The 14,146-nt window shown below is 58.7% G+C and overlaps 1 protein-coding gene across 1 annotated transcript in view; it reads left to right on the top strand.

Annotated features, from left to right (window-relative positions):
* The first annotated feature begins 2,682 nt into the window (after nt 1–2,682).
* Nucleotides 2,683–14,146, top strand: part of PDXK (pyridoxal kinase) — a 45,556-nt gene continuing 34,092 nt past the window's right edge. Inside the window, 4 exon segments of the mRNA XM_075197549.1 lie at nt 2,683–2,836; nt 11,399–11,453; nt 11,636–11,709; nt 11,711–11,756. Of these exon segments, the coding sequence (XP_075053650.1) occupies nt 2,738–2,836; nt 11,399–11,453; nt 11,636–11,709; nt 11,711–11,756 (274 nt within the window). The 5' untranslated portion in view covers nt 2,683–2,737.

The following is a 14,146-nucleotide window of genomic DNA, read 5'->3' as shown; positions in this document are numbered from 1 at the left end:
AGGTACAGTGACAGAGATTAGGATGATATGTTGTGTAATGGAGGATATATGAGGTACAGTGACAGAGATTAGGGTGATATGATGTGTAATGGAGGATATATGATGTGTAATGGAGGATATATGAGGTACAGTGACAGAGATTAGGGTGATATGATGTGTAATGGAGGATATATGAGGTGCAGTGAGAGATTAGGGTGATATGATGTGTAATGGAGGATATATGAGGTGCAGTGACAGAGATTAGGGTGATATGATGTGTAATGGAGGATATATGAGGTACAGTGACAGAGATTAGGGTGATATGATGTGTAATGGAGGATATATGAGGTACAGTGACAGAGATTAGGATATATGAGGTACAGTGACAGAGATTCGGGTGATATGATGTGTAATGGAGGATATATGAGGTACAGTGACAGAGATTAGGGTGATATGATGTGTAATGGAGGATATATGAGGTACAGTGACAGAGATTAGGGTGATATGATGTGTAATGGAGGATATATGAGGTACAGTGACAGAGATTAGGGTGATATGATGTGTAATGGAGGATATATGAGGTGCAGTGACAGAGATTAGGGTGATATGTTGTGTAATGGAGGATATATGAGGTACAGTGACAGAGATTAGGATATATGAGGTACAGTGACAGAGATTAGGGTGATATGATGTGTAATGGAGGATATATGAGGTGCAGTGACAGAGATTAGGGTGATATGATGTGTAATGGAGGATATATGAGGTGCAGTGACAGAGATTAGGGTGATATGTTGTGTAATGGAGGATATATGAGGTACAGTGACAGAGATTAGGATGATATGTTGTGTAATGGAGGATATATGAGGTACAGTGACAGAGATTAGGGTGATATGATGTGTAATGGAGGATATATGATGTGTAATGGAGGATATATGAGGTACAGTGACAGAGATTAGGGTGATATGATGTGTAATGGAGGATATATGATGTGTAATGGAGGATATATGAGGTACAGTGACAGAGATTAGGGTGATATGATGTGTAATGGAGGATATATGAGGTACAGTGACAGAGATTAGGGTGATATGATGTGTAATGGAGGATATATGATGTGTAATGGAGGATATATGAGGTACAGTGACAGATATTGGGGTGATATGATGTGTAATGGAGGATATATGAGGTACAGTGACAGATATTGGGGTGATATGATGTGTAATGGAGGATATATGAGGTACAGTGACAGAGATTAGGGTGATATGTTGTGTAATGGAGGATATATGAGGTACAGTGACAGATATTGGGGTGATATGATGTGTAATGGAGGATATATGAGGTGCAGTGACAGAGATTAGGGTGATATGATGTGTAATGGAGGATATATGAGGTGCAGTGACAGAGATTAGGGTGATATGATGTGTAATGGAGGATATATGAGGTACAGTGACAGATATTGGGGTGATATGATGTGTAATGGAGGATATATGAGGTGCAGTGACAGAGATTAGGGTGATATGATGTGTAATGGAGGATATATGAGGTGCAGTGACAGAGATTAGGGTGATATGATGTGTAATGGAGGATATATGAGGTACAGTGACACAGATTAGGGTGATATGATGTGTAATGGAGGATATATGAGGTGCAGTGACAGAGATTAGGGTGATATGATGTGTAATGGAGGATATATGAGGTACAGTGACAGAGATTAGGGTGATATGATGTGTAATGGAGGATATACGAGGTGCAGTGACAGAGATTAGGGTGATATGATGTGTAATGGAGAATATATGAGGTACAGTGACAGAGATTAGGGTGATATGATGTGTAATGGAGGATATATGATGTGTAATGGAGGATATATGAGGTACAGTGACAGATATTGGGGTGATATGATGTGTAATGGAGGATATATGATGTGTAATGGAGGATATATGAGGTACAGTGACAGAGATTAGGGTGATATAATGTGTAATGGAGGATATATGAGGTACAGTGACAGAGATTAGGGTGATATGATGTGTAATGGAGGATATATGAGGTACAGTGACAGAGATTAGGGTGATATGATGTGTAATGGAGGATATATGAGGTACAGTGACAGAGATTAGGGTGATATGATGTGTAATGGAGAATATATGAGGTACAGTGACAGAGATTAGGGTGATATGATGTGTAATGGAGGATATATGATGTGTAATGGAGGATATATGAGGTACAGTGACAGATATTGGGGTGATATGATGTGTAATGGAGGATATATGATGTGTAATGGAGGATATATGAGGTACAGTGACAGAGATTAGGGTGATATGATGTGTAATGGAGGATATATGAGGTACAGTGACAGAGATTAGGGTGATATAATGTGTAATGGAGGATATATGAGGTACAGTGACAGAGATTAGGGTGATATGATGTGTAATGGAGGATATATGAGGTACAGTGACAGAGATTAGGGTGATATGATGTGTAATGGAGGATATATGAGGTACAGTGACAGAGATTAGGGTGATATGATGTGTAATGGAGGATATATGAGGTACAGTGACAGAGATTAGGGTGATATGATGTGTAATGGAGGATATATGAGGTACAGTGACAGAGATTAGGGTGATATGATGTGTAATGGAGACAGCATGTGTCATGTGTCGCCGTCACAGCAGTCCCCGCCCCCGGCCCCGCCTCTCCTCCTCCGGCTCCTCCTCCTTAGCTGTCTCACTCGCCGCCTGTCAGTCAGTCTCTACGGTCACGGGACATGGAGGGGCCCGGGGCCACACCGTGCCGCGTTCTGTCCATTCAGAGTCACGTGGTTCGGGGGTATGTGGGCAACAAGGCGGCCGCCTTCCCTCTACAGGTACCGGGGGTCGGGGAGGCTGAGGGTGTCACAGTGATGTTATGAGGGGAGAGAGACGGGTGACATTGGGGCAGGTGAGAGGGGTGGGGTGACGGTGGGGCAGGTGAGGGGGGTGGGGTGACACTGGGGCAGGTGAGAGGGGTGGGGTGACGGTGGGGCAGGTGAGAGGGGTGGGGTGACGGTGGGGCAGGTGAGGGGGGTGGGGTGACACTGGGGCAGGTGAGAGGGGTGGGGTGACGGTGGGGCAGGTGAGAGGGGTGGGGTGACGGTGGGGCAGGTGAGAGGGGTGGGGTGACGGTGGGGCAGGTGAGAGGGGTGGGGTGACGGTGGGGCAGGTGAGGGGGGTGGGGTGACGGTGGGGCAGGTGAGAGGGGTGGGGTGACGGTGGGGCAGGTGAGAGGGGTGGGGTGACGGTGGAGCAGGTGAGGGGATGGGGTGACGGTGGGGCAGGTGAGGGGGGTGGGGTGACGGTGGGGCAGGTGAGGGGGGTGGGGTGACGGTGGGGCAGGTGAGAGGGGTGGGGTGACGGTGGGGCAGGTGAGGGGATGGGGTGACGGTGGAGCAGGTGAGGGGGGTGGGGTGACGGTGGGGCAGGTGAGAGGGGTGGGGTGACGGTGGAGCAGGTGAGGGGATGGGGTGACGGTGGGGCAGGTGAGGGGGGTGGGGTGACGGTGGGGCAGGTGAGGGGGGTGGGGTGACGGTGGGGCAGGTGAGGGGGGTGGGGTGACGGTGGAGCAGGTGAGGGGGGTGGGGTGACGGTGGAGCAGGTGAGGGGGGTGGGGTGACGGTGGGGCAGGTGAGAGGGGTGGGGTGACGGTGGGGCAGGTGAGGGGGTGGGGTGACGGTGGGGCAGGTGAGGGGGTGGGGTGACGGTGGGGCAGGTGAGGGGGGTGGGGTGACGGTGGGGCAGGTGAGGGGGGTGGGGTGACGGTGGGGCAGGTGAGGGGGGTGGGGTGACGGTGGGGCAGGTGAGGGGGGTGGGGTGACGGTGGGGCAGGTGAGGGGGGTGGGGTGACGGTGGAGCAGGTGAGGGGGGTGGGGTGACGGTGGAGCAGGTGAGGGGGGGTGGGGTGACGGTGGGGCAGGTGAGAGGGGTGGGGTGACGGTGGGGCAGGTGAGAGGGGTGGGGTGACGGTGGGGCAGGTGAGAGGGGTGGGGTGACGGTGGGGCAGGTGAGGGGGTGGGGTGACGGTGGAGCAGGTGAGGGGGGTGGGGTGACGGTGGAGCAGGTGAGGGGGTGGGGTGACGGTGGAGCAGGTGAGGGGGGTGGGGTGACGGTGGGGCAGGTGAGGGGGGTGGGGTGACGGTGGGGCAGGTGAGGGGGATGGAGTGACGGTGGGGCAGGTGAGGGGGGTGGGGTGACAGTGGGGCAGGTGAGGGGGGTGGGGTGACAGTGGGGCAGGTGAGAGGGATGGGGTGACAGTGGAGCAGGTGAGGGGGGTGGGGTGACAGTGGGGCAGGTGAGGGGGGTGGGGTGACAGTGGAGCAGGTGAGGGGGGTGGGGTGACAGTGGGGCAGGTGAGAGGGGGTGGGGTAGGTGAGAGGGGGTGGGGTGACAGTGGTGCAGGTGAGGGGGGTGGAGTGACATTGGGGCGGGTGAGGTGACAGTGGGGCAGGTGAGGGGCGTGGGGTGACAGTGGGGCAGGTGAGAGGGCGTGGGGTGACAGTGGGGCAGGTGAGGGGGGTGGGGTGACAGTGGAGCAGGTGAGGGGGGTGGGGTGACAGTGGGGCAGGTGAGAGGGGGTGGGGTATTTGAGAGGGGGTGAGGTGACAGTGGGGCGGGTGAGAGGGGGTGGGGTGACAGTGGAGCAGGTGAGGGGGGTGGGGTGACAGTGGGGCAGGTGAGAGGGGGTGGGGTAGGTGAGAGGGGGTGGGGTGACAGTGGTGCAGGTGAGGGGGGTGGAGTGACATTGGGGCGGGTGAGGTGACAGTGGGGCAGGTGAGGGGCGTGGGGTGACAGTGGGGCAGGTGAGGGGGGTGGGGTGACAGTGGAGCAGGTGAGGGGGGTGGGGTGACAGTGGAGCAGGTGAGGGGGGTGGGGTGACAGTGGGGCAGGTGAGAGGGGGTGGGGTAGGTGAGAGGGGGTGGGGTGACAGTGGTGCAGGTGAGGGGGGTGGAGTGACATTGGGGCGGGTGAGAGGTGGTGGGGTGACAGTGGGGCAGGTGAGAGGGTGTGGGGTGACAGTGGGGCAGGTGAGAGGTGGTGGGGTGACAGTGGGGCAGGTGAGAGGGGGTGGGGTGACAGTGGGGCAGATGAGAGGGGGTGGGGTGACAGTGGGGCAGGTGAGGGGCGTGGAGTGACAGTGGGGCAGGTGAGGGGCTTGGAGTGACAGTGGGGCAGGTGAGAGGGGGTAGGGCAGGTGAGAGGGATGGGGTGACACTGGGGCAGGTGAGAGGGGGTGGGGTGACAGTGGGGCAGGTGAGAGGGGGTGGGGTGACAGTGGGGCAGGTGAGGGGCGTGGAGTGACAGTGGGGCAGGTGAGGGGCTTGGAGTGACAGTGGGGCAGGTGAGAGGGGGTAGGGCAGGTGAGAGGGATGGGGTGACACTGGGGCAGGTGAGAGGGATGGGGTGACACTGGGGCAGGTGAGAGGGGGTGGGGTGACAGTGGGGCAGGTGAGAGGGGGTGGGGTGACAGTGGGGCAGGTGAGAGGGGATGGGGTGACAGTGGGGCAGGTGAGAGGGATGGGGTGACAGTGGTACAGTTGAGAGGGGGTGGGGTGACAGTGGTGCAGGTGAGGGGGGTGGAGTGACATTGGGGCAGGTGAGGGGGGTGGAGTGACAGTGGGGCAGGTGAGGTGACAGTGGGGCAGGTGAGAGGGGGTGGGGTGACAGTGGGGCAGGTGAGAGGTGGTGGGGTGACAGTGGGGCAGGTGAGGGGGCGTGGGGTGACTCTGGGGCAGGTGAGGGGGGTGGAGTGACATTGGGGCAGGTGAGGGGAGTGGAGTGACATTGGGGCAGGTGAGGGGGGTGGAGTGACAGTGGGGCGGGTGAGGTGACAGTGGGCCAGGTGAGAGGGGGTGGGGTGACAGTGGGGCAGGTGAGAAGGATGGAGTGACTGTGGGGCAGGTGAGAGGTGGTGGGGTGACGAGGGGGTGGGTTGACAGTGGGGCAGGTGAGAGGGGGTGGGGTGACAGTGGTGCAGGTGAGAGGGATGGAGTGACAGTGGGGCAGCTGAGAGGGGTGGGGTGACAGTGGGGCAGGTGAGACGGGGTGGAGTGACAGTGGGGCAGGTGAGAAGGGGTGGGGTGACAGTGGTACAGGTGAGAGGTGGTGGGTTGACAGTGGGGCAGGTGAGAGGGGGTGGAGTGACAGTGGGGCGGGTGAGTTCACAGTGGGGCAGGTGAGAGGGGGTGGGGTGACAGTGGGGCAGGTGAGAGGGGGTGGGGGTGACAGTGGTACAGGTGAGAGGGGGTGGGGTGACAGTGGTGCAGGTGAGGGGGGGTGGAGTGACATTGGGGCAGGTGAGGGGGGTGGAGTGACAGTGGGGCGGGTGAGGTGACAGTGGGGCAGGTGAGAGGGGGTGGGGTAACAGTGGGGCAGGTGAGAGGTGGTGTGGTGACAGTGGGGCAGGTGAGGGGCGTGTGGTGAAAGTGGGGCAGGTGAGGGGGCGTGGGGTGACAGTGGGGCAGGTGAGGGGGGGGGATGTCAGTGGGGCAGGTGAGAGGGATGGAGTGACAGTGGGGCAGGTGAGAGGGATGGAGTGACAGTGGGGCAGGTGTGAGAGGTGGTGGGGTGACAGTGGGGCAGGTGAGAGGGGGTGGGGTGACAGTGGTGCAGGTGAGGGGGGTGGAGTGACATTGGGGCAGGTGAGGGGGGTGGTGTGACAGTGGGCGGGTAAGAGGGGGTGGGGCGGGTAAGAGGGGGGTGAGGTGACAGTGGGGCAGGTGAGAGAGGGTGAGGTGACAGTGGTGCAGGTGAAGGGGGTGGAGTGACAGTGGCGCAGGTGAGGGGGGTGAGGTGACAGTGGTGCAGGTAAGAGGGATGGAGTGACAGTGGGGCAGGTGAGAGGGGGTGGGGCAGGTGAGAGGGGTTGGGGCGGGTGAGAGGGATGGAGTGACAGTGGGGCATGTGAGGGGGGTGGATGAGAGTGGGGTGGCGTGACAGTGGGGCGGGTGAGAGGGGGTGGAGTGACAGTGGGTCGGGTGAGATGGGGTGGGGTGACAGTGGGGCCGGTGAGAGGGGGTGGGGTGACAGTGGGGCAGGTGGGAGGGATGGAGTGACATTGGGGCAGGTGAGAGGGATGGAGTGACAGTGGGGTGGGTGAGAGGGGGTGGGTGACAGTGGAGCAGGTGAGGGGGGTGGGGTGACAGTGGGGCAGGTGAGAGGGGGTGGGGTAGGTGAGAGGGGGTGGGGTGACAGTGGTGCAGGTGAGGAGGGTGGAGTGACATTGGGGCGGGTGAGGTGACAGTGGGGCAGGTGAGAGGGGTGGTGGGGTGACAGTGGGGCAGGTGAGGGGCGTGGGGTGACAGTGGGGCAGGTGAGGGGGCGTGGGGTGACAGTGGGGCAGGTGAGAGGGGGTGGGGTGACAGTGGGGCAGGTGAGAGGGGGTGGGGTGACAGTGGGGTAGGTGAGAGGGGGTGGGGTGACATTGGGGCAGGTGAGGGGGGGTGGAGTGACAGTGGGGCAGGTGAGAGGGGGTGGGGTGACAGTGGTGCAGGTGAGGGGGGTGGAGTGACATTGGGGCAGGTGAGGGGGGTGGAGTGACATTGGGGTGGGTGAGGTGACAGTGGGGCAGGTGAGAGGGGGGTGGGGTGACAGTGGGGCAGGTGAGAGGGGGTGGGGGTGACAGTGGGGTAGGTGAGAGGGGGTGGGGTGACATTGGGGCAGGTGAGGGGGGTGGAGTGACAGTGGGGCGGGTGAGGTGACAGTGGGGCAGGTGAGAGGGGGTGGGGTGACAGTGGGGCAGGTGAGGGGCGTGGGGTGACAGTGGGGCAGGTGAGGGGGGTGGAGTGACATTGGGGCAGGTGAGGGGGGTGGAGTGACAGTGGGGCGGGTGAGGTGACAGTGGGGCAGGTGAGAGGGGGTGGGGTGACAGTGGTGCAGGTGAGGGGGGTGGAGTGACATTGGGGCAGGTGAGGGGGTGGAGTGACAGTGGGGCGGGTGAGGTGACAGTGGGGCAGGTGAGAGGGAGTGGGGTAACAGTGGGGCAGGTGAGAGGTGGTGTGGTGACAGTGGGGCAGGTGAGGGGCGTGGGGTGACAATGGGGCAGGTGAGGGGGCGTGGGGTGACAGTGGGGCAGGTGAGGGGCGTGGGGTGACAATGGGGCAGGTGAGGGGCGTGGAGTGACAGTGGGGCAGGTGAGAGGGGGTGGGGTGACAGTGGGGCAGGTGAGAGGGGGTGGGGTGACAGTGGTACAGGTGAGAGGGGGGTGGGGTGACAGTGGGGCAGGTGAGGGGCGTGGAGTGACAGTGGGGCAGGTGAGAGGGATGGGGTGACAGTGGGGCAGGTGAGAGGGGGTGGGGTGACAGTGGGGCAGGTGAGAGGGGGTGGGGTGACAGTGGGGCAGGTGAGAGCGGGTGGGGTGACAGTGGGGCAGGTGAGGGGCGTGGGGTGACAGTGGGGCAGGTGAGGGGGCGTGGGGTGACATTGGGGCAGGTGAGGGGGGTGGAGTGACATGGGGCAGATGAGGGGGGTGGAGTGACATTGGGGCAGGTGAGGGGGGTGGAGTGACAGTGGGGCGGGTGAGGTGACAGTGGGGCAGGTGAGAGGGGGTGGGGCAGGTGAGGGGGGTGGAGTGACATTGGGGCAGGTGAGGGGGGTGGGGCAGGTAAGAGGGGGGTGAGGTTACAGTGGGGCGGGTGAGAGGGAGTGGGGCAGGTGAGAGGGATGGGGTGACAGTGGGGCAGGTGAGGGGCGTGGAGTGACAGTGGGGCAGGTGAGGGGCGTGGAGTGACAGTGGGGCAGGTGAGGGGCGTGGAGTGACAGTGGGGCAGGTGAGAGGGGGTGGGGTGACAGTGGGGCAGATGAGAGGGGGTGGGGTGACAGTGGGGCAGGTGAGGGGCGTGGAGTGACAGTGGGGCAGGTGAGGGGCTTGGAGTGACAGTGGGGCAGGTGAGAGGGGGTAGGGCAGGTGAGAGGGATGGGGGTGACACTGGGGCAGGTGAGAGGGGGTGGGGTGACAGTGGGCCAGGTGAGGGGCGTGGAGTGACAGTGGGGAAGGTGAGGGGCTTGGAGTGACAGTGGGGCAGGTGAGAGGGATGGTGGTGACACTGGGGCAGGTGAGAGGGATGGGGGTGACAGTGGGGCAGGTGAGAGGGGGGTGGGGTGACAGTGGGGCAGGTGAGAGGGGTGGTGGGGTGACAGTGGGGCAGGTGAGAGGGGATGGGGTGACAGTGGGGCAGGTGAGAGGGATGGGGTGACAGTGGGGCAGGTGAGAGGGGGGTGGGGTGACAGTGGGGCAGGTGAGAGGGGGTGGGGGTGACAGTGGTACAGTTGAGAGGGGGGTGGGTGACAGTGGTGCAGGTGAGGGGGGTGGAGTGACATTGGGTCAGGTGAGGGGGGTGGAGTGACAGTGGGGCAGGTGAGGTGACAGTGGGGCAGGTGAGAGGGGGGTGGGGGTGACAGTGGGGCAGGTGAGAGGTGGTGGGGTGACAGTGGGGCAGGTGAGGGGGCGTGGGGTGACTCTGGGGCAGGTGAGGGGGGGTGGAGTGACATTGGGGGCAGGTGAGGGGAGTGGAGTGACATTGGGGCAGGTGAGGGGGGGTGGAGTGACAGTGGGGGCGGGTGAGGTGACAGTGGGCCAGGTGAGAGGGGGGTGGGGTGACAGTGGGGCAGGTGAGAGGGATGGAGTGACTGTGGGGCAGGTGAGAGGTGGTGGGGTGACAGTGGGGCAGGTGAGAGGGGTGGGGTGACAGTGGGGCAGGTGAGAGGGGTGGGGGTGACAGTGGGGCAGGTGAGACGGGGTGGGGGTGACAGTGGGGCAGGTGAGAAGGGGTGGGGTGACAGTGGTACAGGTGAGAGGTGGTGGGTTGACAGTGGGGCAGGTGAGGGGCGTGGGTTTGACAGTGGGGCAGTGGGTGCAGGGGCAGTGAGGGGGCGTGGGGTGACAGTGGGGCAGGTGAGGGGGGGGATGTCAGTGGGGCAGGTGAGAGGGATGGAGTGACAGTGGGGCAGGTGAGAGGGATGGAGTGACAGTGGGGCAGGTGAGAGGTGGTGGGGTGACAGTGGGGCAGGTGAGAGGGGGTGGGGTGACAGTGGTGCAGGTGAGGGGGGTGGAGCGACATTGGGGCAGGTGAGGGGGGTGGAGTGACAGTGGGCGGGTAAGAGGGGGTGGGGCGGGTAAGAGGGGGGGTGAGGTGACAGTGGGGCAGGTGAGAGAGGGTGAGGTGACAGTGGGGCGGGTGAGATGACAGTGGTGAGGGTGGTGGATTGACAGTGGGGCAGGGTGAGAGGGGGGTGGGGCAGGTGAGAGGGGTTGGGGGCGGGTGAGAGGGATGGAAGTGACAGTGGGGCATGTGAGGGGGGTGGATGACAGTGGTGCAGGTGAGGGGGGGTGGAGTGACAGTGGGGCAGGTGAGAGGGGGTGTGGGGTGACAGTGGGTCGGGTGAGATGGGGTCGGGTGACAGTGGGGCCGTTGAGAGGGGGTGGGGGGTGACAGTGGGGCAGGTGGGAGGGATGAAGTGACATTGGGGGCAGGTGAGAGGGATGGAGTGACAGTGGGGCAGGTGAGGGGGGTGGAGTGACAGTGGGGCAGGTGAGGGGGGGGTGGAGTGACAGTGGTGCAGGTGAGAGGGGGGTGGCTGTAGAGGGGGACTGGGGGTGGCTGGAGAGGGATAGGGGGAATGGGGGTTGCTGGAGGGGGAAAGGAGGACTGGGCTTGTGAGAGAGGGGGGTCCCTGGATTGGGGGATGTGCCGGTGAGAGAGGAGGTGGCTGGAGAGGGGGCAATGGGCCTGTGAGAGAGTGGGTGACTGGAGAGGGTTAGGGGGGACTGGGCCTGTGAAAGAGAGAGGTGGTGGCTGGAGAGGGGGACGGGACAGAGAGGGGAGGGGGGAGGGTCAGGTGGCTAATGCCCCCCTCCAGCATACAATATGGTCCAGGCTTCCTGCGGCTTACACTATATACCTGTGGCCTGCCATCTGAGAGGCAGATAAGGGGCACATTAAATTGTTAAAGTATTCGTACAAGGTGCTTCCGGGCACTGCTGTGAGCCACCTTGCGCAGATTTTTTTTTACAGAAGTAACACTTATTTTTTGTTTGCGCAGCATAGAGGTGCCCGTATGACCATTACGTTTTACCGTAATAGCGGACAATTGAATCTAGCCCAAAGAATACTCCCCTGCTGCTCTGATTGCGTTTTGAACATCCCCTGGTTGCCTGTCTGCCGATAGGCACACGTATATAGTGTGATGCCGCAGGCAGCCTGCCCCTGCTAGGAGTGAAGAAATAATTGATGCACTAAATAACCTCGTCCCCCTAAAAAAAAAAAAAAAAAAAAAAAAGACATATAGGTCTGCCCCTGGTAATACTACTGTCAGTGATTTCCCCATCATGGCCTGCTGCCCTTAGATTCATGGGTTCCTCCCTTGGCGGTTTCTCACTGCTCCCCTCTTTCATGCAGGTTTTGGGGTTTGAGGTGGACACAGTAAATTCAGTCCAGTTCTCCAACCACACTGGTGAGTCCCATTACCCCTAAACGTTGCTGTCTCCTTGTGGCTGCTTTGTGTCTGTTCACCTGATTCTGAGATTGTGTTTAATTTGTTACCATGTCCAATCTCCTATTATCTGTCCACTCCTTGTTCTCTGCCTGATCAGGATTTCCTACCACAAGCTGACATTCCTCTTGCCCCTTTCCCAGGGTACCCTCACTGGAAGGGGCAAATGCTAAATGCTGAGGAGCTTCAGGAACTATACGAGGGTCTGAAACTGAACGGGGGTGACACAGTATGACTATGTACTGACAGGGTGAACAATACCATGTGTTACATTTGGGTATTACTAAATGTACACTACAGTGGCCAAAAGTATATGGACACCTGACCATCACATCCATATGTGCTTATTGAACATCTCATTCCAAAACCGTGGGTGTTTATATGGTGTTAGTTCCCACTTGCTGCTATAACAGCCTCCACTCTTCTGGGAAGGCTTTCCACTAGATTTTGGAACATGACTGCAGGGATTTGAATCCACTCAGCCACAGGAGCATTAGTGAGGTCGGGGACTGATGTTGGGCAATAGTGAGGTCAGGGACTGATGTTGAGCGTTCCAATTCATCCCCAAGGTGTTCAATGGGGTTGAGGTCAGTGCTCTGTGCAGACCAGTCATGTTCTTCCAAAACAAACTCTGGAAACCACATTTTGATGGACCATGTGATGTCATGCTGAAATAGGAAAGAGCCTTACCAAAACAAAAATGAAAGTACACAATTCTCTAGAGCAGGGGTAGGCAACCTGCGGCTCTCCAGGTGTTGTGAAACTACAAGTCCCAGCATGCTTTGCCAGCAGATAACCAGCAGATAGGTGGCAAGGCATGCTGGGATTTGTAGTTTCACAACACCTGGAGAGCCACAGGTTGCCTACCCCAGCTCTAGAGTGTCACTGTATGCTATAGCATTAGGATTTCCTTTCCCTGGAAGACGTGACTGAACCATGACAAACTCTCCTAGACCATTATTCTTTCTCCAACAAACTTTACAGTTTGCAACATGCATTCAGGTAGGAAGCATTCTCCTGGCATCTGTCAAACCCAGATCCGTTTGTCAGACTTCCAGGTGGTTAAGCCCAATTCATCATCCCGGAGACCGTGTTTCCACAGCTCTGAGAGTCCATTGGCGGTGTGCTTTCCACCACTTCAGTTGATGTCTTTGCACATGGTGATATAAGGCTTGTGTGCAGCTGCTCAGACATGGGAACCCATGAAGCTCCCGATAAACCATTCTTGTGCTGGCGTTGTTTCTAGAGGCGGGGTGGAACTCGGTAGTGAGAATTGCAACAGAGGAGAAACGATTTTTGTGCGTTATGCACTTCAGCCCTCTGTGTGACTGTTCTGTGAGCTTTAGTGACCTCGTGGCTGAGCTATTGTTGTTGCTAGACGTTTTCACTTTACAGTAACGGCACTATAACCGTACAGTGAGTGGGGCAGCTCTAGCAGGACAGAAATTTAATGAACTGACCTGTTGGACAGGTGGCATCCTATGACAGTCCACATTAATAGTCACTGAGCTCTTCAGTACGACCCCTTCTACTGCTTATGTGTGACTATGGAGATTGCATGGCCGTATACTGGATTTATGCACCTGTTAGTAATTGGTGTGGCTTAATGGCCAAGCACGCTAATTAAAAGGGGTGTCCACATACTTTTGGCCATGTAATGTATCATTTGATTAATATGTACATGCGGGCTGCAGATGCTAGATAAACGCTCGCTGTCGTGTGTGTGCTGCTCGCTCGCTCTCGTGTGTGTGTGTGTGTGCTGATCGCTCGCTCTCGTGTGTGTGTGTGTGTGTGCTGCTCGCTCGCTCTCGTGTGTGTGCTGGTCGCTCGCTCTCGTGTGTGTGTGCTGCTCGCTCGCTCTCGTGTGTGTGTGCTGGTCGCTCGCTCGCTCTCGTGTGTGTGTGCTGGTTGCTCGCTCGTGTGTGTGTGTGCTGGTCGCTCGTGTGTGTGTGCTGGTCGCTCGCTCGTGTGTGTGTGCTGGTCGCTCGCTCTCGTGTGTGTGTGTGTGCTGCTTGCTCGCTCTCGTGTGTATGTGCTGGTCTCTCGCTCGCTCTCGTGTTTGTGCTGGTCGCTCGCTCGCTCTCGTTTGTGTGCTGGTCGCTCGTTTTCGTGTGTGTGTGTGCTGGTCGCTCGCTCTCGTGTATGTGTGCTGGTCGCTCGCTCTCGTGTATGTGTGCTGGTCGCTCGCTCTCGTGTGTGTGCTGGTCGCTCGCTCTCGTGTGTGTGCTGGTCGCTCGCTCTCGTGTGTGTGTGTGTGCTGGTCGCTCGCTCTCGTGTGTGTGTGTGTGCTGGTCGCTCGCTCTCGTGTGTGTGTGCTGGTCGCTCTCTCTCTCGTGTGTGTGTGCTGGTCGCTCTCTCTCGTGTGTGTGTGTGTGTGCTGGTCGCTCTCTCTCGTGTGTGTGTGTGTGTGCTGGTCGCTCTCTCTCGTGTGTGTGTGTGTGTGTGCTGGTCGCTCTCTCTCGTGTGTGTGTGTGCTGGTCGCTCTCTCTCGTGTGTGTGTGTGCTGGTCGCTCTCTCGTGTGTGTGTGCTGGTCGCTCTCTCTCTCGTGTGTGTGTGCTGGTCGCTCTCTCTCTCTCGTGTGTGTGCTGGTCGCTCTCTCTCTCGTCGTGTGTGTGTGCTGGTCGCTCTCTCTCTCGTGTGTGTGTGCTGGTCA

Source organism: Mixophyes fleayi, chromosome 2 (genome assembly GCF_038048845.1).
Source record: "Mixophyes fleayi isolate aMixFle1 chromosome 2, aMixFle1.hap1, whole genome shotgun sequence".
NCBI lineage: Eukaryota > Metazoa > Chordata > Amphibia > Anura > Limnodynastidae > Mixophyes > Mixophyes fleayi.
Note: the sequence above shows the minus strand (reverse complement) of the source record. Positions and strands in the feature narration are given on the sequence as shown.